The 24,999-nt window shown below is 54.5% G+C and overlaps 1 protein-coding gene across 6 annotated transcripts in view; it reads left to right on the forward strand.

Annotated features, from left to right (window-relative positions):
- DYM (dymeclin) overlaps positions 1–24,504 on the forward strand; it is a 372,541-nt gene extending 348,037 nt beyond the window's left edge. For all 6 annotated transcript variants that reach the window (XM_051851233.3, XM_089305764.1, XM_002713527.6 and 3 more), the window contains one exon: positions 24,133–24,504. In XM_051851233.3, the coding sequence (XP_051707193.1) occupies positions 24,133–24,282 (150 nt within the window). In that variant the 3' untranslated portion in view covers positions 24,283–24,504. The remainder of the gene's footprint in view (positions 1–24,132) is intronic.
- The last annotated feature ends 495 nt before the right edge of the window (positions 24,505–24,999 follow it).

Here is a 24,999-nt window from a genome sequence, read left to right on the forward strand (position 1 = left end):
TTGCATCCTACCGTTATCCTCCGTTCTCTGTGTCATTGAATGTGTGCACTTCGTAGTATTTAAGAATGAATTCCTTAGATTTCTTCCCTCCCCTTTGGAGAATCATTTCATTCGGCTGTTAGCCCTGATTATTTTAGGCCCCCACGTAAGCAGAAAATTACTCTCCGTATCAGTGAGCCGTGTTACCCTCGCTGCCATGGTTTCTGTTTGCTAAAAATGTACTTGTACTCAGAAAACCAGCCCTTCGCTGTGCTGGCTGGTGGCTTTGCTCAGCATCTGAACCCCAAAGAGACACACTGGTTCCGTAAAGGGTAAATGGGTGACTCCCTCTCCCTGTTCCTCACTGGGAGATTACGCGTTTGTGAATTTGAGCTGCATCCAGAGCAGCGTGTCCATGGTTTCAGCTGCACCCCAGCCTATTACGCAGAGCGAAGTGGGTGGTTCCTTTTTGTCAGGAATGAGCTGAGTTTTCTCCATTCAGTTTTAATATGTTTATAGCCAAAGACCGTATTTTTAGAAACGAAAGCATAGTCTTTCCTTAGGAATGTACATTAGAGGAATTTCGCTAATGATGTGTCTAGTTCTTTTCCTTGCTTCTAACAACCTCTGCCAGTAAATAAATACCAGTCGTATGGAATGTGTGCAGGTGACGCGCTCCCTGTTGATGGAGACATGAAGAGTAGCAGCGGGCAGGCAGCGTGGAAGCTTTGCCTTCATCTCAGGAGCCTTAACCTGCAACATCTGAGAGAGGGAAATGCAGTAAATATTGTAGTTTTTATCTACGTTCTGCACATTCCACTGTATAACCTGTTATCATTAGCAGTCCCTATTAAAGAGGAAACACCAAGTCCAACATTGAGAGTTTGTCGGGTCAGGACCCGTGTGGGCTCTTGATTGTTGTGGGAGTGCTTAGGCCTCCAAGTCCTTGATCAAACATCTTTGACAGCCAGTGGCCAGCAGTCCTCATTTTGCAAAGCTGCTGTTTGCAACTGGGATTTTCTTGCCTTTCATTTATTTGTCCAAGCGGTGTCGATCAAGCAGCTCCTGCTGCCCGGCCCTCAGCTGGCTGTCATCCCTCAGAGAGGACACAGCTTCTAAAGCAGCATCCAGAGAATCCCTCCTCCTCCCTGTCCCTTCTCAGATGCAAAGGGTCTTCAGCAAGTTAGGGGTGCAGATGGGCACGGGCGATGGAGGCAGAAGGGGGGACTGCTCGGCTGCGACACGCGCTGTGGCTGTGGACAGAATGGCAGGGAGCCCACACCTGATCCTCTGAAGCACACCTTGGAGAGGCAGGCAGGGAACGGCCAGACTGAAGAGTGGATGGCAGACTCACTCCCCCCTCACCGAGCAGCAGTGTCTCGCCTCGGCGACGCATCTGTCTTGTCACTTTGCTTTCCTTCTGGAGTAGTTGGGGAAATCAAAAGAAACCGTGCGTGCGAAGCCCCTAGCACAAAGCAGGCTCTCGATAGTTGGTAGCCAGGAACCAGGGCTACCACCTCGGAGCAACCTGCAGTCCTTACCCTGCTCTGAATTAGTGGGAGGGGACGATGGGCCCCTGGCTCGCCGCTGGCTACTTGCTGCTACACAGCTGTAACCAGCAGAGCCGTCTGGTTCCCAAGCCCAGAGCAGAAACTGAGAAGCCCGAGTTAGCACCTTACCAGGAGTGGAAAGTGAGGGCCACTTGTCCCGACCAGGAAGGGAAGGAACAGAAAACGCCAAGTGTAAATGCTCCTGTGCAAAGACATCAGGAGACGATGCAAGTGTGCAGAGGTCCTGAACCTGGAGGGAGACTTGGGACAATTATGGGACGTGGAGCTGATCCACTCCCTGCCCTTGAGACTCGGAAAGCCCCATCCTTCGAGCAGCCAGTGGCCACCTCTGCCTGAAGAAGGCTCCGGTCTCACCTGAGGCTGTCAATCAGACCCCTTGCCAAGTGACTTCATCTCGCTCCTTGGTTTGCTCAATGATTCCTTACTTTGGAAGGAATCATAGACGGGTGCTTTAAAATGTTAACTGTAGAATATGATTTGGTTGATAATTCCAGCTTATTCAGCACTTTTCTGAGCACGTTAATAGCTCTGTCACTGAGCAATTTGACATAACTGGCCCAGCACCCCGTTTACATTACTGGGGTGTTGCAAAGTGAAGCTGAGCCAAGCTGTTGAACTCTGAAGCCCTCTGCTTCCTACAACCAACTTATTGTACATTCTTTGTTTCGCCCACGTTCCCTCAGTTATGCATTATGTCTTAATACACAGAAATTGAAGACTTGGCTTTGAGGCTTTTCTGATTCCACAGCTTTTCAAAGGTGCCTTTAGAAAGCGAGCATTTAGCCTGGTGGTTAGACGTCGGAGTGCCTCACCCAGCTCCCCTGACTCCAGCTTCCTGCCGATGCATACCCTGGAAGGCAGCAGCGATGGCTCAAGTAATTGGGGTTTTGTTTTTAAAGATTTATTAATTTATTTGAAAGGCGGAGTTAGAGAGACAGGGGCGGAAGGAGGGGAGAGAGACAGATCGCTCCTCCATATGCTGGTTCTTCACTCCCAAATGACCACAATGACTCAGGTTGGGCCAGGCCAAAGCCAGGAGCCAGGAGCTTCTTCAAGGTTTCCCACATGAGTGCAAGGGCCTAAGTACTTGAGCCATCTTCTGCTGCTTTCCCAGACACATTAGCAGAGAGCTGGATAGGAAATGGAGCAGCCGGGACTCAAACTGGTGCCCATATGGGATGCTGGTGCTGCGGGCCACAGCTTATCCTGCTCTGCCACAGCGCCAGCCCCAGATAACTGGATTCTTCATGGGAGATCTGGATCGAGTTTGGGGAATGAACCAGTGAGCAGGAGAGAGCGCACATACTCTCTTCCCCTCCCCTCTCCCTCTCCCTCTCCCTCTGCCCCCTTCTCAAGTAACTAAATAAAAGATGCTTTGTTATGCAATTATGAGAGGACATACCAATTTCTTGCAGATGTCCACGTGAATTCCTTAGAGCTGACCATGATTCTGAATCTTGGAGGTATCCCGCTTTCCAGTGGAATAAAAACAAAGGTGCGGGATCCCGCCTGGAGAGGAGACAGGAGAAGACAGCCCCCTGTTTGGCTGAACACGTCCAGAGCATGTGAGAGTCGCATGTGCGTTTTCAGCCCTAACAGAAACAGCCAGGTGTCGGCATGCCCAGTCCATTGTTCTGGTTACTTTGGTCTGTCGCACACTCCTCACCTCCAGCAGCCGACCCTAACAAAACTACGTCACTTTTATTTAAAAGCAATATTCTCTGGAGCTCCCTTTATTTCTAAGGGCCAACATCACACTGCCTTTTCTCCCTTGTAAGCCTAAGGTCTGTGGGGAGTAGTTTAGTTGAAAGAAGTGTGCAGAAGAGCCGGGCATGAGCGTCCCTCGTTCCCAAGCGCATGGACTGAAAACCAGGCCCCGTCTCAGCCTCGGCCGTCAGAACAGAGAGAGAATGAACGTGTGATTTAGGAGCTTGTGGAGTCGCTGGCTCTAAAGCAAATGGGAATGGGAGGATAACCTGCCCGTGCTTTCTCCAAAGTGCAGGCACTAGCGTCCGTGGCTGACGTGGGAGTGACGCCATGTAAAGGCGCCAAGACCACACTTGCTGCCGTCGGTCTCTGAGCGTCTCAGGATGTGTGTGCTTTGGAGTCATTTTCTGTGGCCCAGCAATGAGCCACCTGAACAAGTGCACCTTAAACAGTCGAGGACTTCCAGGAATGCGAATCATACATGTCAGTAAAACGTTTGAGACAGTAGTTTGCTCATAGCTTAGCAACCGTCAGGGTAAGATTTCTGTGTTGAGAGGCAATATTTAGTTAGGTGGTTACTGTAAACTAATACTTTGACAGATAATAAGCAGCAAAGGGGCTGGATTGCAAAGGACTGAAAGTAAAAAGAGAAACTACGGTTTTAAACCTGGGAAGTATCTAGGTTTATTTCAGTTTCAGATTTCGAGGCCTAAAATGGAAAAAAAATATATATATGTTTAGAACACAGTGTCCCAGACAATATATTAATAGAATTTAATACACTCTTGCTGCAGATTTCCACGCATGTGTTCACCCCGCCACAGGCAAGTGCAAAGTCTAGCTAGTTTTGTGTTATTTTCCATTTTCAAGTACGATTTAATCCACTGGATTGTAGCTGAAACTTCAGAGCGGCCCTCGGAAGTAAACGTGAAGTTTCTGCCCATCAACCACTGTTTCAGGGAGCAGAGAGGGCTTTGCAGAAATGAATCTGTTTTCAGAATGAGGCATTTGGTCAAAGTTTTTTTCCTGTTTATTTCAAAGCCATTTTCTTCATGAGTGATTAATGGTTTGGGGGGAAGGTAGACTAAAAAAGCATGGCTCACAGGGCTGGCACTGTGGTGTAGCGGGTAAAGGTGCTGCCTGCAGTGCTGGTATCCCATGTAGGCACTGGTTTGCGTCCCGGTTGCTCCTCTTCCAATCCAGCTCTCTGCTGTGGCCCGGGAGGGCAGTGGAGGATGGCCCAAGTGCTTGGGCTCCTGCACCCACATGGGAGACCTGGGGAAAGCTCCTGGCTCCTGGCTTCGGATTGGCGCAGCTCCAGCCATCGCAGCCATCTGGGAAATGAATGAGCAAATGGAAGACCAATCTCTCTGTCTGCCTCTGCCTCTCTGTAGCTCTGCCTTTCAAATAAATAAATAAATCTTTAAAAATAAAAAGTGTAGCTCCACATGATTGAAATCTCAAAAACTAATTTTTCTTAGCCGGGGAATAGGCTTATGAGTCATTCTATTTTGAAATCAGGGATTTTAAATTCCCAAGCTAGAGTCTGCCTAGAAGGCCACGTTTTTAGGCATGGCACTTGTTCTGATTAATTTTTATTTTTAGTTTATTTTGTTTGAAAGGCAGAGAGATAGAGACTTATGGAAGAGAGGTCTTCCATAAGCTGTTTCACTTCCCAAGTACAATCAAAAGCCATAGCTGGGCCAGACCAAAGCCAGGAGCCCAGAACTCAACTGTCCCATGTGAGTGACACCGATGTCACTTGCTGCCACCCAGAGTGTGCATAGCAGGAAGCTGGATCAGAAGCAGCGTAGCCTGGACTCCAGCCAGGCACTCTGACACGGATGTGGGTTCCAAGTGACAGCTTAATCACTCTGCCACTTGCCTTCCTTCTCCCACCCTCCATGTCCTGATTAAGTTTACATTACAAATTTGTTTAAGGTTTATCTATTTTATTTGAAAAGCAGAGTTACAGAGAGAAGGGAAGGCATGAGAGAGAGAAATCAATCCATCTTCCATCTGTTGGTTCACCCCAAATGACTGCAATGGCTAGGACTGGGTCAGGCCAAAACCAGGAGCCAGAAGCTTCATCTGGGTCATGGGTGGCAGGGCCCCAGGAGCATAGGTCATCTTCTACTGCTTTCCTGGGCATGTTAGCCGAGAAGTGGAGCAACAGAGAACAAATCACCTATATGGTTTGGGATACCAGCATCGAAGATGGCAGCTTAACCTGCTATGCCACAATGCTGGCCCAAGATTGTTTCTTGGTTTTTGTTTTTGTTTTTGTTTTATTAATTTACTTATTTGAAAGGCAGAGTTACAGAGAGGGCAGAAGGAGGTCTTCCATCCACTGGTTCACTCCCCAGATGACTGTAACAGCCAGAGCTGGGCCAATCAGAAGCCAGGAGCTTCTCCAAGGTCTCCCACATGGGTGCAGGGGCCCAAGCACTTGGGCCATCTACTATTGCTTTCCCAAGTCATAGCAGAGAGCTGGATCAGAAACGGAGTAGCCTGGACTCTAACTGGCACCCATATGGGATGCCAGCACTGCAAGTGGCAGCTTTACCTGCTGCACCACAGTGCCAGCCCCCAAGATTGTAAGTTTTATAATAAATTTCTACATGGGATTGTAAATTATAAAGTGACAGTTTCTAAGAATTAAAACATGAAAACCTTAGTCATTTGAGAGTGGCCAGTTTTAAAGATCGAGTTCTTGCACACATGACTTTCTTTTCCCCCAGTGTCTGAGCCTTCAGTCCCTTCTTTCAAGGCTTAGGAATGATGCCGTTGGGGGCCGGCACTGTGGCACAGTGCCACCACCTGCAGCACCAGCATCCCACATGAGTGCCAATTCGAGTCCTGGCTGCTCCGCTTCTGATCCAGCTCCCTGCTGATACGCCTAAAAACCAGCGGAAGATGGCCCAAGTCCTTGGGCCCCTGCACCCTCGTGGGAGACATGATGAAGCTCCTGGCTTTGGCCTGGCGCAGCCCTAGATATTGTGGCCATTTAGGGAGTGAACCAGTAGATGGAAGATCAATCTCTCTCTCTCTCTATGTAACTCTGACTTTCAAATAAACAAAATCTTTTTTTTTTTTTTTTTTGACAGGCAGAGTGGACAGTGAGAGAGAGAGAGACAGAGAGAAAGGTCTTCCTTTGCTGTTGGTTCACCCTGCAATGGCCACCGCAGCCGGCGCGCTGTGGCCGGCGCACCGCGCTGATCCGAAGGCAGGATCCAGGTGCTTCTCCTGGTCTCCCATGGGGTGCAGGGCCCAAGCACTTGGGCCATCCTCCACTGCACTCCCAGGCCACAGCAGAGAGCTGGCCTGGAAGAGGGGCAACCGGGACTAGAACCCGGTGTGCCGGCGCTGCAAGGCGGAGGATTAGCCTAGTGAGCCACGGCGCTGGCCGCAAAATAAATCTTAAAAGAGAGAAATGATCACCCCCTCATCAAAGCTGCAGCTGCCCAGCTGACAGGAGTTCATGCTGGGTCCCTGTGTGTCCTGCAGCCAGAGCCACACCGTAGGGAAGGGGCTCCTACAGGCAGGGCTGTCCTCACCCACATGTGGGTTCTGAGCCCTGTGACATAGCCCCATTAGTTTATGTGTTTGTTTATTTACAAAATGCAACTTCAGTACCTTTCCTGAGCTTTTTAGCAAGAGTGCAATTCTTTAGTCAGGGATAGGACAAACCTGTTTTTATTTATTTATTTTATTCTTTTGTGGATACTTCAGAATCTTGCTGTATCATCCTTCTAATGCATGCGCTCCTTGTCCAGGCCTGTGCAAGGTATAGAGGTTGGGTTGAATAAATGGTAATCTCAATGGAGGGCTTCTCAGAAGTTTGTGGAGAGGAGTGTGTGTGTGTGTGTGTGTGTGTGTGTGTGTGTTTAGAGGTTTCTTTTCTTTGGAAAGCAGAATGATGGGGGACAGAAGGGACAGAGAGAGAGAGATCTTCCAGCCACTAGGTTGTTCCCCAAACACCTGTAACAGCTGGGGCTGGGCCAGGCCAAAGCCAGGAATCAGGAACTCCATCTGGATCTCCCACATGGGTGGCAGGGACCCAAGTACATGGGCCATCTCCCGCTGCCTCCTAGGCATATTATAGGAGGAAGCTGGATCCGAAACACAGAGGAGCCGGGACTTGAACTGGGACTCCGATATGGAATGCAGGCATCCCAGGCGCTGGCTTAACCCGCTGCGCCACAAAGCCAGCCCCTGTTTGCTGTTAGCTTGCTGTAGATGTGCCTCTTCTCTTGTTAGTGCCCAAGCGGAGGTGGGCTTTAGTGAGAGCTCCAGCTAGCAGGGTTCCAGTTAACCCAGATTTTGCTACCCTGGGGAAAAGAAAAGTGAGAGGTCAGAGTGCTCCACACAGAGAAAATTCCAACTTGAGGATTTGTTAACCTTGAAGGTTGCCTAAGTGTCCTTCCAAGTTCATTGTAAGCTGCTTCCTGTCCCCCAGACCCAGGCCCAGGCACAGCCCTCATTTCCCAGAGTGCAGAGGCGGGGGATGGGGAAGAATCCAGGGGGCCGTTTGGGTATGCATTTCTGATGGAACGTTCACTTTTCTGAACTTGGAATCAGTTTTTCTAAACCGAGACCTCATCTGACCCGAGGACTCCTGCTCCCTATCCACGGACTCCGGGGGTGACGGGGGAGGAGGTGGCAGCAGCGGTGGGCCACGTGTGTGTGCTGCAGGGCACCGGGGCTCAGGCCCTGTGCCTCTTGGCTCTGGTGTCTTCCTGAAGCCTTCGGGAGGCAGAGTCCTGGCTTCACACTTAGCAGGGGTCCCGGACGACAGGAAGAGTCACTGCCCGTGCGGGCCTGAGCCCCAGAGGCAGGGCCTGTGACAATGAGGCGGTCGTCAGCAGCCCTGAGCTTGGATACGAGCACTTCCTAGACCCGGATCGAGCGGTTTGGCTGGTGCCACTAGGTCTGTCCTTGTCCGCCACCCGCCCTGACTGCCCTCGGGTACCTGCGGGGCGCCCGATCAAAACCCGGAATGACGGGGTGAGCACCGCGTCTTCCTTCAGGAACGTGGGCCAGCCGCCCTCTCGGGCTCTCTTTGCCCCTCTTCTAGCATCTGCACACAGGCAGAAGGACCAGTTCCCTCCCACAAGCCTTCCAGACAGCTCACTTCATCTGGACCACGGGGCTGTCCAGCCCAGGGGCTCAGGTCGGCAGGGGCCCCGCGAAGTCAGCGGCACTGAGACCCTGTCCTGGAGGCACCCCAGCTGGAGACCACCTTGTCAGAAAGATAAAGACCGCTTGGAGGGAGCCAACGGGGTGGATTGTATTTGTGCCTCGGTTTCTAAGGCAAAACTAAAGTCCCAGAGGTCTCTGGACTGGGCCCCAGTTCCCTTTGCAGAGAAGCTGGGAAGGGCTGTGGGATCCTTTGCCACCTCGCCTCCGCTCTCCCTGTCATCTCTCTTCCCTGGCCCTCACCCCCAGCCCTCCTCCCGTCCAGATGAACCGTGCTGCCCAGGTGGTCTCCCAGAGCCCACCCTGGCCTGGGCGCTGCTCTGCTCACCTGCCTGGAGCCCTGCCCTTTGTACAGAGGATGAAGTCGGGGCCCAGGCTCCAGACCTCCATGAACTGCCTGCCGAGCTGTCCTCACATCTGCTGTTCTCCTCCTCCAAACAGCCTGAACTCCGGCTAGCCCCGGGAACCCGTGCTCTTCTGCCCAAGTGCCCTTCCCCCACCCCAGGTGCCCCAGCCCCACCTCTCGTTCCCAGACACCCCATCGCCACCCCTCCTTGAAGCCTTTGTGGCTGCTCCCAGTTTCAAGTTCCTCTCTTCCCCTAAGTCATACATACCTGGGTGTCTCATGGGCTACGTGATTCTGGTAGAGGCCTTAGCTCTATGCACCTGTGGTGCAGAGGCTCCACCCACCCTGGTCAGCATCTCCCAGGCAGCACTCTCCAGTGGCAGCTGGCAGTGGGCTTTTCAGGCACATTCATGTGGGCATTATGGGCTTTTTGCTCCTGCTCAGCAGCCAGGGGCCACCCCCCACCCCCACCCCAGGTGGCTTATGGGAGGTCCGAGCCTGACTCTCAGTTGACCAGGCTTCTGCATATAGTGCACTCCGTGTCCCTCTCCCTTGGGACACTCCAGATTCCCCACCGCGTCAGCCTCTGTGGCATAATCTTGTCCAAGGAATCTCTCTCTCTCTCCTAGGCCACAGTAGCCATCGGCAGGGGGCCGCCATCCCTGGAGCTGTAGGTGGCACACACCTTGAGCTGCCTCCCACACACTCGTGGTCAGTAGCGAGTGGAAACCAGGTGCAGCGCCCGCCATGTCTAGGCAGACACCTTGTGGGAACCGGACAGATAAATGCCCCAGGCTGGCAGCAAGGAGGAGGGTGTGGGAGCCAGCCTTGGGGAAAATGGCAGTGTGGTGGGCAGAGCAGCCTGACTCTAGGGAGCCTCTGGGGAAAGGCGTGTGCCTGGAGGGTGCAGAGGCCCTGGGGAGCTCGCTTTGGCAGGGACAGGTTTGTGGAATGGAGAAAACGCAGATGAAGGCAGGAGATCACACTCAGCCACGTCCTAGGCTCCATCCTAATCCTGACATGGCGCTGCCTAACATGATGGACACTGGTCAGCTGCTTTTTGGTGACTTCCTGGCCATTTGCATTTATCTTTTTTTTTTTTTTTGTAAAGTTTTATTTATTTATTTGAAAGGCAGAGTTACAAAGAGAGAGAGAGAGAGAGAGGTCTTCCATCCGCTGGTTCACTCCCCAGATGGCTGCAAAGGCCAGAGCTACACTGATCCGAAGCCAGGAGCCAGGAGCTTCCTCTGGGTCTCCCACGTGGGTGCAGGGGCCCAAGGACTTGGGCCATCTTCCACTGCTCTCCCAGGACATAGCAGAGAGCTGGATCGGAAGTGGAGCAGCTGGGATTTGAACCAGTGCCCATATGGGATGCTGGCACCGCAGGTGGCAACTTTACCCACTACACCACCATGCCAGCCCCTTGCATTTATCTTAGTCTTCAAATAAATGTTAAGATCCTTGAGGCCGGTGTTGTGGCACAGCGGGTAAAGGCACCACCTGCAATGCTGGCATCCCATATGGGCAACAGTTCAAGTCTTAGCTGCTCTTCTTCCAATTCCACTCCCTGCTAATGTGCCTGGGAAAGCAGCAGAAGACGGCCCAAGTACTTGGGCCCCTGCACCTGTATGGAAGATCTGAATGAAGCTCCTGGCTCATGGGTTTGGCCTGGCCCTGCCCTGGCCATTGAGGCCATTTGGGGAGTGAAGCAGCAGGTGGAAGATCACTCTTTGTCTCTCCTCTCTCTCCTTAGCTCTGCCATTCAAATAAATAAATAAGTCTTTATTTAAAAAAAAAAATCCTTAAGAGCAGGCACTATTTCATATTTTTATAAAATGTATTTATGGTATAAAAGGTCACCCTATAGTTTAATTCATCTACATATCAGCTTATCTTACAATGGGACAAGAAGTCCTTACTTGTGTGATAATTTTTAGATTAGTATTTAGGGGTGACGGACCAGCCAAGTTGACACATAAACTTAACCATTGCAGTGAGCCTTAGTCCAAGAATGCTGGCCTGAGCGCCACAGTAGACAGCCCTCTCAGTGTCTTCTTTGTCTCCAAAAAGAATAATTGGGAGCGCCAGCCAGCCAGCCAGCCAGCCTTCCTCATCCTGACCTGAATGAGAAGTGTTCTAGTTCAGAAGTTGCCTCTCACAGAACTCTGTCAGGAAAGTCAGTCAGACCCATCCTCCCATCCGAGACTTACAGGTCTTTGGCCACCCGCTCACACCTTTCTCACGTAGAAAACAAAACCTAAGTACAAGTGTAGCCTTGGTGCAACATTTAGGAGAGTCCAAGCACATAGAATCCGGATACTTTTATGCTTGTCTAGTTTCTCTTGGCAAAAAGTTTTGGAGTGATAAATTAATATTTCATTGGATTGTGGCTAAGTGACATTTTCAGATTCCAGTATTTTTAAATTTTGAGTCTTAAGTCTAGAATAAAGCTGTATTTATAGATTTAAGTAAAGCTATTGCAATAAATAAATCACTTGGTTATTGATATATATCAGTCTTTTAAAATAAAAATGTATGCATTTAAAAATTATTTAGGGGTGACATTGTACAATGGCCAGAACTGATCCCAAAATAATTCCAGGGAAGGGAATCGAGGAAGATGAAAGACAAGCGCCTTGGTTTAATGACTTGTGGCTGATTGATGAGGACACAGGGCTGAGCCATCTCTCCACTTTGTGTACCTCGATGATTCTCCATGCTAAGAGGCCAGGCGTTGGTGACACTGAGCCTTCAGCTTGCAGGACGCCCAGCACGTCCCTCCCCACACACTGGCACCATATGGCAGCCACCTGTGCTTCTCACCACCAGTGAAGTCCATTGCCACGGCCCTGACCACCAACACAGCCAAGGATCCACTGTGTGGTCATCCTGGAATAGTCACAAGCAAGTGACGCAGACCCACCTGCTAGATGGCAGGAAAAGCCATGGTTTGTATCCACCACTGTATTCAAACAGCTCATTTGTTAAAGCTCAGTGGTCATAATTACTATAGGAATATTAATAAAAAGGAAGGTAGAGCAGATCAGGCTGTTATAAAAAGTGACTGTAGAGTGGGTGCTTTATGGAACAGTAGCTCTGAAGGCTGGGAAGTGCAGCCTCAAGGCACTGTAGATTTGGAGCCACTTTCTGGTTCACAGATGGTGGGAGGAACTAGCAAGCTCTCGGTGGCCCCTTGAAAGGCCCCAAAGCCCCGCCTCCTGATGCATGACCTTGGCGATTAGGTGGCAGCTCAGCACTCAGACCATCACACCTTGCAAGAGGGGTTGAACCGGAAGTTTGTCTTCAAGACCGCTTTCTTCATCATAACGTGGTGTGTACGTTCCTAGGATGCCCGCAGAAAGCGGGACCTTCGGCGTACGTTACCGTAAAATCAGCACAACATGCTGGCTTTCCTAGTCTGCTTCTTGTAAAAGTGCAGCTCTTAGAAAGCTCCAAGACTCGCCTGTTGCTGTGCCTTTCGTGCGGAGCACACGTCACGCTCCTCAGGGCACACTTCACGTTGTTACCTTGTGTGCTTATTTGTACCAAAGTTGATTTTTTAAAAATTTTTAAAAATATGTTCGGCATTCTTTGGCTCAAAATAAGCCCAAATACAAAAGAATGTTTTATTTGTTTCCCATGTCCAAATCTTAAAATATAGCATGTTGATTATTTAAATTTAGAATTTCCTTTTGAAAGGTCCTTTTTGTGAATGTTTTCAAAGTCAGTTCCAATTTCGTTTAATTTTCATGCTTGCAGTGGATAGCAAATTGAATTATCCATGGTTGGTCCCCGGATGTAAATTAAGAGATAAGCAATGTATCTGTCTTTACTGCAGTGTGTAAGTTTTAAACAGTTAGAACCTGTGTTATAAAATGTGAGACTCCCTGCGCTGAAGCCACAGTCACATTGTAGAAATGCCTGTGGAGCTTCACCTGCTTCACCTGCAGGTGTTGGACTTGCCCTTCGGGGCACTGATGGGGGGGGGGGGGGTGCAAAAAATAGGGACCAAAATACAGAAAGTCAGTGTGTCTCTGTTCCAGTGTCCTTAGGCCATGACCCTTGTCCCCGGCAGCACCTGGGTTCCTTGAGGCCCCTGGTGTGGCATTATTTGGACAAGGCAGGGCTTGGTGCTCAGCAGGTCCTGCAGCGGCCCTGTGTGGCCCTGGCAGGGCCTTCCAGCCCCACGTGAGTCACTTAGTCCTCCACGGCCAGGCAGAGCAGGCGTCATTGGCGGTAATGGTTTGCAGATGACCTGGCAGAGTGTCACGGGGGTGACGTTGTTTATCGGGGAGTATCAGCGTCAGAGCTGCTGCAGAATGCACGCACCCTGCCTTCTGCCATTCAGAGCCTGGATGGAGAGGCACGTGTCAGTCCTGCAAGGCCATGTTTCCTTATCATCACGTTTACTTAAAGGTGCCAGCGCCTGCCTCTCACATCCTCCAGCCCCTCCCCTCCCAGGGAAGCCAGAAGTGACAGCACTGTGCCTGGCGCAGGGTCGGCTCTCAGGCTCCGGATGACAGGTTCCCGGGGCCTCGCCGGATCCCTCCATTGCCACTGGGATTGTGCCCCAGCTACTCACACCCATGTGCACCCAGACGGAGGCTCGCCCAGGAGAAAGCAGGACCCCTGGCTCTCAGCCTCCTTGCCTCTGTTGCGGGCCACATGCCACGGGTGTGCTGTGTGCGGCCTGCCTGGCCCGGTGTCTGCACGTGGTGAGGAGAGGCAGATTGTTCTGTGGCCTCCCGGCCTCACCACTGGGGTCACTGTTTTGCCACCTCTGAACTTTGTTTTCTTTTACCTTGCTACGGTGCTGTTGCTCCTTTATTCGGTTGTAAAGTGTGAAAAATGTTCCCTCCATAAGAAAGCTCCAGGAAAGAATCCATTTCAGGTGCCTTCATTCCATGCAGTTAACTTTGAGCATGCCCCGAGGCCAGGGCAGGACCCCGTGTGGAAGCTGCTAGCACCCCAGGGAATGAAGGGCAGCACCTGGGCCTGCCTGTGCAGCCGACAGAGGAGGGCACAGAACAGGCTTGGCCCGTGGAGGACTCACCCTCCGACATTCACCTGCTCCCATCGTGTGCTCCTGGGGACCCCCTGACACGCGCACTCCGAGGTCCAGGTTGCATTTGGCCTGTGATCATATCGCCTGTCCCCGGCTTGTCTCCTCTCCAGATCAGTTTTGGCGAGTGGAGAATGTGTGGCTTGATTTGTCTTCTGCCACACTACTAACAAGAGAAATACCTCGTCTTTAGCAGGCCAGTTAGTTGCTCTGTGGCGGTGCTAGGAGAAAGGGGGACTTCAGGCCCACCCGGTGGCTCTGAGTCTCTGCTTCCTGTGTGCTCCCCGCTTCTGTGGGCTGGACACTAGTTTGGATGTCCACCAGAGGCGTGATCCCCAGGGTGGCGCTGTCGGGAGGAGGTGGGACCGAGTAGGAGGCGGACGCATCGCCGGGAACATCCCCCTTGCAGGAAGACTGTTACTGACTATTACTGACGCCTGCATCGGGGCCTCGCGGCTCAACACACACTGCACATGTGCCCTCTGCTGTCCTCATGGGAGCCAAACTGATGGCGCTTCTTGGACTTGACCTCCAAAACTGTGAGCTAAATGACTCTTCCCTCTTTACAAAGTTAGTTGCCTCAGGCACTTAGTTGTAGTAACAAAGGCTTCCAGAAGCATGGTTTCTCACCTCCCCAAGCCAGGCGCACCTTGTTCCTGCAGCTGCAGCCCCGCACCCCCACTGGCTGGCACCAGTAGCCACCGTGCCACTGCAGTCATTCACTGATTTGCTGAGGCTCCTCCGGGACGCTTCTGGAAGCACTGGGGGAAATGTGTTGCACCCAGCCTTTCCATCTCCTGCCCGCCCGCTCCCGCTGCACAGGAACCTCCGCCCAAGCAGGGACACCCAGGGCAGGCGGCTCTGCAGCCTGGCGTGGGGCACTTGAGAAGTGGGCACGGGCAGGATCCACGCAGTCCTTAGCGCTTCAGACCAAGGAGCCTGTTCCTGCAGTGGGCCAGAGGGACCCGTGGCACCTGTGTTCAGGATCCGTCTGCCGTTAACCTTGGCATCTTCAGCAGGCAGCCGTCCACTTCCATTCCCTGCCCTCTGCGTCTCCTGACTCTGTCGGTCCTAGTGACTGTGCAGAAGCCAGCAGCTCTCAGTGTGCACTTTGTATGTGTGCGTGTGCGTGTGCCTGTGTGACCGTGCATGCTGGACTAACCATGGGGCCAGGACATTGCGCAGGGAGCTGCAGGTCTGGCCCAGCCCCTCGTGGGCTGTGCTTAGGTCACTGGAAACAGAGTCATAGGAAGGCTGAACTCAGGCCTTTAAGCTTTAAAACACTTTGGTAGTTAACCTGCTAGTAAGGATACTGTGTCATAGCAGAGTGCCTGGGTTCAAATCCCTGCTCTGATTTCTGATTTCAGCTTCTTGCTAATCAAAACCCTAAAAGACAGCCATGATGACTCAAGTGACTGGGCTCCCGCTGTCCACATGGGAGACCTGCTGTGTGCTCCGAGCCTCTGGCTGGCCCGACCCCAGCTGTTGCAGGCATTTGGGAAGTGAGCCAGTGGATGGCAGCTCACCTGTTCTCTGTCGCTGATTCTCTCTCTCTCTCTCTCTCAAATGAATACCTTTTTTTTTTTTTAAATGTAATGCTATCTTTCTTTAAAAAGAAGCAAATAAAGTAAAAATGCTTGTCAGAGTTGTGGGATTTAAACAGGATTTTTTCCAAGTGGATTGAAGAAAACGTCAGAGGCCCAGCAACCACAAAGCTTTAAGCTGACACTGGGAGTAGCCGTTCGCCCACAGTGGAGGGAGTCCTCCTCTGTACAGGCCGATTGCCTGGGCGTCCCTTTCACTTCTGCTAAGGAATCACCAAGCACGTGGACGATGCCTTGTGAAGGCTTAAGTTGGTCACAACTTAAAGACGATGACTTGTAACAAGTGAAGTACAACTTCTTATCTCCGTGTGCGTCTGAGTTGGCATTCTCTTTCCAGATGTGTCCGAAGCACCGTGGCAAGGGCCTTGCCCCACCTGATTAAATCCCTGAGTCCCCCCAGTGCCGGGCGGTGCAGGGTCCAGTGTGGGTGAGGGCGCCAGTGTAGCTGCCTGCCTGTGCACGTCCTCTGTGTGTCACCCCACGGCTGCCTTCCCACGTGGACGTCTCACACGGCAGAGGGCCTTATTTAGCTGGAATTTGTCTACACTGCGTTTCAGGATCTTCCTCCAAATCCTTAGCTCCTACTCCCGGTTTACAAATTAGTCTGGGGGGGGAAGATCAGCGTGCAGAAAGATAGTAACAGGTCCAGTCACTATATTGTTACAACAGTTACACCTTTGAGGCCACGTTTGTTAACCATGTTGCAACCTTGACAAGAGTAAAAAAAGTAAAGGAACTTGCCTCAGTTTACCTTTTCTGCAGTCTTATCCGGAGCTGTCTGTAATCACACAGGTGGCGGAGTCCACTTCCTTGTCCATTATTAGGCATTTATGAGATAAGAATATATCCATGGCCATTGCCATCAGCACTCCCCATGGATTGCCTGTGAGCTGGCTTTTCCTAGGGAGGTGAGAATTTGACAGTTGCAGGCCAGCAGGCAGTGTGAGAATTAACCTGTCAGTAGGATGGCTCCTTTACTTCCTGAATCTTAATATGACTCATTCGGGCAATTATTTCTCTAATTATCTAATATAGGGGCCCTAATTTTTCTCTTTTTTTAAGATTTATTTATTTATTTATTTATTTGAAATAAATAGTTACAGAGAGGCAGAGAAAAGTCTTTATCACTGGTTCACTTCCCAGAGCTGGGCCAATCCAAAACCAGGAGCCAGGAGCTTCTTCCAGGTCTCCCACAAAGGTGCAGGGACCCAAGGACTTGGGTCATCTTCTACTGCTTTCCCAGACCATAGGAGAGAGCTGGTTCAGAAGTAGAGCAGCCATAGGCCAGTGCCGTGGCTCACTAGGCTAATCCTCCGCCTGCGGCACCAGCACCCTGGGTTCTAGTCCCGGTCGGGGCACCGGATTCTGTCCCGCTTGCTCCTCTTCCAGTCCAGCTCTCTGCTGTGGCCCGGGAGTGCAGTGGAGGATGGCCCAAAGTCCTTGGGCCCTGCACCCGCATGGGAGACCAGGAGAAGCACCTGACTCCTGGCTTCGGATCAGTGCGTGCACCGGCCACTGGGGGGTGAACCAATGGAAAAGGAAGACTTTCTCTCTCTCTCACTCTCACTCTCACTGTCCACTCTGCCTGTCAAAAAAAAAAAAAAAAAAAAAAAAAAAAAAAAAAAAGTGGAGCAGCCAGACCTTGAACCAGCACCCATATGGGATGCCAGCACTGCAGGCAGCGGTTTTACCTGCTACGCCACAGCGCCAGTCCCTGTAATTTTTCAGATCCTTTTTTTTTTCCCTTGTAACCCTGTCCGCAGCTTATACCCCTTCTTTTGGTGTCATCCACTCCTTCATTGGCTTAGCACACATCATTCAGCCGCCGGCGGCAATCTAAGCACTCAGCGCCACATCCATGGGGCAGGAAGAGAAAAGCACAAGTCCCGCCCGCTCACTGGAAGTCGGTCTCATAGCAGCGCACTGGTTTCTGGGCTGCCCCTCTCTGGGCCTGGATCTGGGCCCGCCACAGTGAAAGGACAGGCAGTCCGGTGGTCACCAGTGCCTGTGCAGGGCCAGCACTCAGCAAGAGCGTTTCTGCTAGGAAAGTTTCCACCTGCGTGAGGCCTCCTCTCCTACCACCTTACAACCAAAGCCTTCTCCTCCTCCTCCTCCTCCCCCCCCCCTCCTCCCCCTCCCCCTCCCCCTCCTCCTCCTCCACCTCCTCCACCTCCTCCACCTCCTCCACCTCTTCCACCTCCTCCTCCTCCTCCCAGCCTCCTGAGACAGTGAGGTGGCTCGGAGACCGGTGGTCAGACTCAGGGATGCGGGCCAGCCTTGTGCACGGGCAGCCTCACCTGCCACCTCGAAGCTAAGGACTCCCTTAGTCCTAGTTAGAACTATCCTCAACCTGTTCTCTCAACTCTGGGCTCACCCAGCAAGCCGACTTCCTACCCCCTCCCTCAGGGCTCACCTCCCTGCCTCCACCCGCTTCCATCCTCTTCTCCCGGCCTCTCTGAGCCCTCCCTGTCCACACCCTCCACCCCAGCGGCGGCCACACCCGTGCGACTGCCGCCAGCCCCTGCTTGCTCCCTAGGCCCTCCGTGGGCAGTGCCTGCTCTCCCCCGTCCCCACTGCCCTGCAGCAGGCAGGCCTGTCCTCCAGCCCTCTGCACAGAAACACAGAAAATCCAAGTCTGAAGCTCTCTCCGTCCCGTGAGCCCCTCCCCTGGCTGAGAAAGACGGGCTAGCAGCACGTGGCAGTGTGGCCTTCACCTCTCTCCACACCGAGAGGTGCTGCTGTCCTGTGTAGACACTCAGGGGTGGCCGGAGCTCTCGGGGTCCCTGGGGCGCAGTGTGTCATGGTCTTCAGGGTCCCACTCATTCTCTGTTGTTAACTGACTTCCTGTTTCCTCCTCCGCCTCCTCGGCTCAGGTTCTTACGGTCCCTCGGGCTGTGATGGGTCCCAGTTTAGCTGGTGGCTCTCCCCCCAGAGTGCCGAGCAAGCCTGGCGTCCGCCCCTGAGGGATGCTGCCTCTTGCGTCAGGTGCTTGTCCGGAGACCCCCAGCATGTCACATGCCCCGCCTGAGGGGCGGCGTTACTGTCCGCACAGCCCCAGCCTCCCCATGCCAGGCATTCAGCCTGTGGCGCTCATGTAGGGGGATCGGGGAGGGAGGCTGTGTCATCCCCAAATGTTACAACCCGTCCTTGGGTTTCTCAAAAGGACACGAGTGCTCCTTTCACCAGCCTGTGACGGGATCCTTGACCTGCTTCACTGTTGCTCTGGGCAGGGCTGCCCACCTGGAACCACGCGTGTGCTGTTCGGAGGAGCAAGGGGAGGCCCTGGGCGGTGCACCTACCTGCCGTTATCAGGCCGGGGCACCACGGCCATGGGCACCCGGGCCCTTATCTGTTCAGAGCCTCAGTGCAGTGTTTTAAAAAAACATTTTTATGTGCTATGTAGAAATTTGATTGCAAATCGCATTAAGCTTTCTGAAGCCGGGCCAGGTGCTTGCCTGAGTGCTGTCTATGATCTGTAGGTGGAAGGGGGAAATCACCGTTGAACTTCGGTGGCAATAAAATTCTTACAGTTGGGCCCTACCTCTGTTGACTGCACTTCCTGGGGGAGGGGGTCCCAGATCACGGGACTGACAGCAGAGACAGGCTCAGGCTCTGGACTGCTTGTTCCACCCAAGTCTCAAACCACCGCATCCGACCTTGGCTTTGTCTCGGAGCTGGGCGCCCGGATGTCCCACTGTGGTAGGTTGATTCACTGGCGCTGATAAAAAACATTCCGGCCAAACTTGAGAGTCTAGCATTACCTCTGGCTCCAGAAATCAAAACAATGGGATTGTTGTAAGTGGCCTTGGATGGAGAGCGTGCTCCAGGCTGGGGAGATGGGTTTTCTCTCTAGGGCGAGCATCTCGGAAAGAGAGGAGCAGGAGCCAGGGGCTCCCCACCAGGGCAACCTGGGCGGCGGTGTCCAGCACCCTGCCCTGTGCGGGCCTCTTCCAGGTGGGTCTCTGCGGCAACCAGCAAATCAGAGCCCCCATCCTTCAAGCTTCGTCCTCGCCTTCCCTTTCGGGAAGTTCTCACAGCACGTCTAGCTGGGAGGCGCTGGCTGCCGCCCACAGCGGTCCCGAGAAGTCCCAGGAACGGAAAGGAGGCTGGAGACAGGCTGGGCAGGAAGGCTGAGACGGGCCGAGCGGCCTGCGGCTGGGCACGGGGCTGCGGGTGGCGCTTGCTGGCCATGTCGGAGGTGAGGGCTCGGCGGCGAGGGCGCTGCACCTCCCCCAGCCTCCCAGGGCAGCCTACTGCCCTCCAAGGCTCAGAGGCAGACAAAAACAGACCAGTGGCTTTTTCTAGGTCGTTGGCTTGGCATTCGGTTCATGAAGTGTCCTGGGCTGACGCCTGACAGAATGGGTCCCCGGCGTCTTTAGTGACAGATAAAGCCTGTTCCTTGGCTTCAGGTGCCCGGGACATCTTAGAGGCTGCATAGTGTCAGGTCATCTGTTAAGTCCCAAACCATGTCGGTGTCTCCGTGGCTACCCGATAGCAGTGGCCTGGGAGGGGCGAGTTGAACGCAGCTGGGGCCCCGCCGGCTGTGCAGAGGCTGAGTGCACCACCTTCCCTCGCTCTTTTATGACCTGCGCCTGTTTTCCACTCTAACGCTCCTGGTGCCCTGGCCTCACAAGCAGCCCGCAGCAGCCGCAGGGAGCTCCACACTGGGTGCTTGTCCCCGGCCGGAACGCGCTTGTGTTCCTTGCTGTGAGTGCGCTCTCCCCTCTCTGAGCCTTGTGAGCGCCACGGGAAAGGGTCGAGCAAGCGGCCCAGGCACTCACGCCTCGCCACTCCCTGTTCACCCGAGGGAGAAGGCCGCTGTGCTGTGGGTGTGGGAATGTGCATCGGCGCTTCTGCCCGTCCAGGCAATCTTCCTGCCTCTCTGTGTCAACTTACTTTACCTCCTGCCCCGTGACCCGTGAAGCAGCCTGGGAGCCCCGTCTGCAGGAAAGCTCAGGCAGGGGGAGTCCGCACCCTCAGCCCACTGGGCTCTGAGCTCCGTCCCAGAGCAGCTGCGTGTTCACCTTGCTTTCAAGCAGTCAGGGGCCTTGGCTTTTAAAACCAGCCATTGTCAATGGCCGGGCCAGCTCAGGACCTCCAAGGTACTTTTCTGCTGCCAAACCAGACTTCAGGGGTGCAGATAAGCCCAGGCTAGCCCACACAGCCTTTCTCTGTGGCAGCCCGGCAGAGCCCAGAGACCTGGCAGAGAATGCAGCCTTGCCGTGGTCATCTCGCCACGCCACACCCAGTCAGCACGGGAAGGCGTCTGTGTGTGCACCCAGTGCTAGAAGGAAGCCGCGCAGGCACCCAGGTCATCTCCCAGCCCCACCTTTGCAGGCCTCACTCTCCCGAGGGCATCAGGTGAACTCAGCGCCAGCCTGCGAGCCAAGGACCCGCTCTGGCCGAAGTCCCTGCAGCTCATGTGGCAGGAGTGCACGCGTCGGCTTGTTTTCCTCTCCATTCTGCGCTCCTTGGCTGTGGAGAGGCGGCCGCCAGGCAGTGGCTGCACACCTTTCCCAACCCCACAGGCAGCGCCCCAAACGTGTCACTGCGTGGAGCAAAGGTCGCACGTTCCAGGGTCTTCTGGCAGCAGGCGGGCTTCAGCGACTGCATGACCACAGCAACACCTCGGGTGTGATCCCTGCCCGGGGGCCATGTGGGGACGCGAACTTTCCAAGCCTCCCCGGCTGCCTGCTCACTCAGGTCAAGGCCGTGCTACAAACTGGGGCCGTGGCCTCCCTGGTGGGGAAGTCCTGTTCTTCCTCCGGGTCTGCCATGCTTTCCTGGTTGGGGGCATCACTGGGGTTTCTGCTTCTGTCCTAAGGACCAGCAGGATGCTGGGCTCTGTGCCACACAAGGGCAGGGCCCGGGAGCAGCCCTGAAGAGGTGCACGGCACCACAGAGGAGGAAATGCAAGCACAGGGCACGAGGGCGGCTCCCGCTCTGTCCCCTGTCAACCTGACTGCAGCCGCCAGGCCGCAGGGGCTCGCACAGGCACCATGCGGGTCCGAACCCGGCTTGACCTTGGGTGCTGGGGACGCTGGCAGCAGCCTGAGCAGGGCGCCATGCCGGGCTGGGGGAAGGGCTGCCCTGCACGTGATGCAAGGGGCATACTGGTTGGTGGTAGCTTCTAGCCGCACCCCACTCAGGTTTATCACAACGCCATTAAGTTGGGACTTGTAGGACATGGGATCCCATGACAGACTTCCTGCCACCTCCAAGTACCCTGCCCCCATCCCTGAGAACGCAGGGCCCAGGAGACCCCCGGCTGCGGAGCTGACTCGGGCAGCGATGCTTCAAGGGGCTTCACGCGTGGTGACAGGGGAGTGAAGAACTGGGGACCTGGCTGTGCCCCGATTTGTGTCAGCACGTGCTAGAAGCAGTGCCCCTTCCACGTCTCTGATCAGACCATGACCAGACTGATGCCAAGAGCCCGGTGAGCGTTGTCCTGTAGCCATGGGCACTGTCATCAGCACGTGTCGCCACCTTGCCCTTCACTGGGGATCACGGATGAGTGGAGAGACACCTAACTGTGATGAGGCGTGGGCGCCCGTTCCAGTGGGACCATTCAGGACGGGGGCTGGACTGTGGGCTGGGGGGAGGGGAAGGAGGACCTGAGGCGGGGGGTTTTGGGGTCCGGCCTCTGAGAAAGCCCATTTGTGTGTCTCCACATTCACACAGCACTGTGGGAGGCGCGAGCAGCCCACGGGCACCGCGCTGAGCTGAGGCCCCTCAGGAATCCCTGGACCCCCACCCCCTGCTGACCGCAAAGCGCGTCCCGATGGCTCTGCTCCTCCGGTCTCTACGGAGCTCTGAGGGCCGGCACTCAGATGCTTTTAGTCTTAGTCATTGTAGATGATTTTAAATGCCTGCAGTTCTGTGTGTGTGTAGCTCCTCTGCCCGCCCCTCCCCCTTCCCTAAATATCTTTCAAATCCACCCCACGGGGGTCATGTGAATGCTGCATACCCGCCTCCCCTACGCTGGGCCAACCATGTGCCTGTCCAGTCCTCCACACACTGGCCAGGCTCTCGGCATCACTCTGGCCGGCAGTCTGATCCGCTCGGGGGTGGGGGTGGGGATGGGGATGGGGCACTGCCAGGGCCAACCTCAGCGGGCCCCAGCCTCCCACGGACCCTGCTGAGGCTCCCAGGTGTGCGTGTGGCCTGCGGCCCCTGCTCCTCGGTTCCTGCTCCCCGCCCCACCCTGCGGTGTAAACCATGCACTGGTACCACCCCTCCCGCTTCAGGCCTCTGGGGCGCGTGTCCCTCCCTTGCTCACTACTCTCTGCACCCCCACACCCTCCAGCCCTGACCCATGCTGTGCGCTGGTAGATGTGTGGATGGACAGCTGGACAAATAGACAGACGGCCTCACTCAAGCAGGCTGAGATGGGAGATCATGGAGGAAGCCGGAACACATAGTTGTTCTTTTTTTTTTTTTTTTTTTTTTTAATTTTTGACAGAGTGGACAGTGAGAGAGAGAGAGAGAGAGAGAGAGAGAGAGAAAGGTCTTCCTTTTGCCGTTGGTTCACCCTCCAATGGCCGCCCCAGCCGGTGCACCGTGCTGATCCGAAGGCAGGAGCCAGGTGCTCCTCCTGGTCTCCCATGTGGGTGCAGGGCCCAAGCACTTGGGCCATCCTCCACTGCACTCCCTGGCCACAGCAGAGAGCTGGCCTGGAAGAGGGGCAACCGGGACAGAATCTGGCCCCAACTGGGACTAGAACCCCGGGGTGCCGGCGCCGCAAGGTGGAGGATTAGCCTATTGAGCCGCGGCGCCGGCCCACAGTTCTTCAACATACGGTTGATTGTCCCACTCGGTCTTCCAGGCCCCAGATAATGGGTTTAGCCCCTGGCTGCTCTGGGGACAGGCAGGGCAGCAGCGGTGCTGGTCTGTGTTCAGGGCCATGCCTCCCAGTGCGATGTGACCGCTGCAGCCTCAGCCTCACCCCTCCTCTGTCCCCACCCCACCTGGGACAGGGTCCCCAGACTGCAGCCGTTCTGCCCAGGATCAGCTTTGCAAGGGAGGCAAGTGGCTGGGGGCTGGGGGCTGGGAGCAGACTCCCAGGGGCATGTTCCTGTGTCCCAGCAGGAAGGAGGAAGCCGGAACAAAGTCCAGGCACCACCGAGGTCTGACCACCCGCCTCACGCTCGCCAAGCCCAGGGCACCTGCGTGTGTGTGTGGAGCCGCATCTAAGCCGCCCCCAGGAGCAGGAGGCTGAGGCCACGCCATGCAGAGCAGGTTGCCTGCCCCAGCCCCGTGAGCAGCACCTGCCTCTTCAGCCCGGGGCCCAGGAGCCGCGACAGGGGCTCCAGGAGGCCCAGGAGGCCGCGTCTCCCAGGGAGCGGAAGCTCCGTCTGCCGCCCGTGCAGCGCCTTTTGCTCAGCTCTGATTTTATCTCCCCTGACCCTGCCCAGGTCCCTGCTGTGCACACTCTCTGCTGAACCAAGGCGCCATAGCACCCATTGTGGTGGTTGCTTTTCCCACAGGAATTCCACTTCCTGGGAGCCACGCGATGGCCCACACATTGCAAAGCCCCCCGACTTGCAGGCCCTGGGCCCGTGGAGGGAGGCAGGCGCCCTGCACGCCCATGCTGCCTGCACATCGCCACTGCTTTCGCCTGTGCCTGGGATGTAAGATGATCGCCTCGTCTTGTTCTCATTGCAGAAATTTCCAGAACTGAAATTCAAGTACGTGGAAGAGGAGCAGCCCGAGGAGTTTTTTATCCCCTACGTCTGGTCTCTGGTCTACAACTCCGCGGTGGGCCTGTACTGGAACCCCCAGGACATCCAGCTGTTCACGATGGATTCCGACTGAGGGCAGGAGCCCCTGGCCCGCCCCTGCTGGGCATCCTGGTTCTGAGAGGGAGGCACATGGCCCGCCGGCGTCTGCCACCAAAGAGGCCCACACGCGCGCTCCCCTCGCACACTGTGCCCTGGAGACTTGGCGCTGCCGGCAGGAGATCCCTCAGCTTCCGTTGTGGTGCGCGGGGGTGGGGCTGAGGACCCGACAGTAATAAACCTGAGAACTTGCTGTTCACACGCAGTTTTATTTCTGAACCGAAAGGCTGGAGCTTCCCCAGGGTCAGGAGGCCTTAGGCCTGAAACACCTCAGCAGTTCCGGCCCTCCGTGGTGCACATGTGAACTTCTGTCTTGGCCATGTGTGTGTGTGTTTCCTTTAACATTAAAGAAGATCAATGAGAGGCTAGGAAGCAAGAATGAATGAGGAAATGCAGTCGTGTGTGTGTGTAGCTGTACGTGTGTGTGCATGTGTGTACGTGTGTGTGCATGCACATATGCATGCATGTGTGGCCGTACATGTGTGTACGTATGTGTGCGTTGCAACATGTGTGTATGTGTGGGCTGCAAGTGTACATGTGTGCATGTATGCACATGTGTGGCTGTACACGTGTGTACATATGTGTGTGCGCACTGTGGGCTGTACATGTGTATCTGCGTGCACGCACATGTGTGGCTGTGTGTGCATGTGTGGAGCTGAACATGTGTGTGCGTATGTGTGCATACACGCACGTG

This window comes from Oryctolagus cuniculus, chromosome 10, assembly GCF_051225735.1.
Source record: "Oryctolagus cuniculus isolate XC-2025 breed Fujian yellow rabbit chromosome 10, ASM5122573v1, whole genome shotgun sequence".
NCBI classification, from domain to species: Eukaryota; Metazoa; Chordata; class Mammalia; order Lagomorpha; family Leporidae; genus Oryctolagus; species Oryctolagus cuniculus.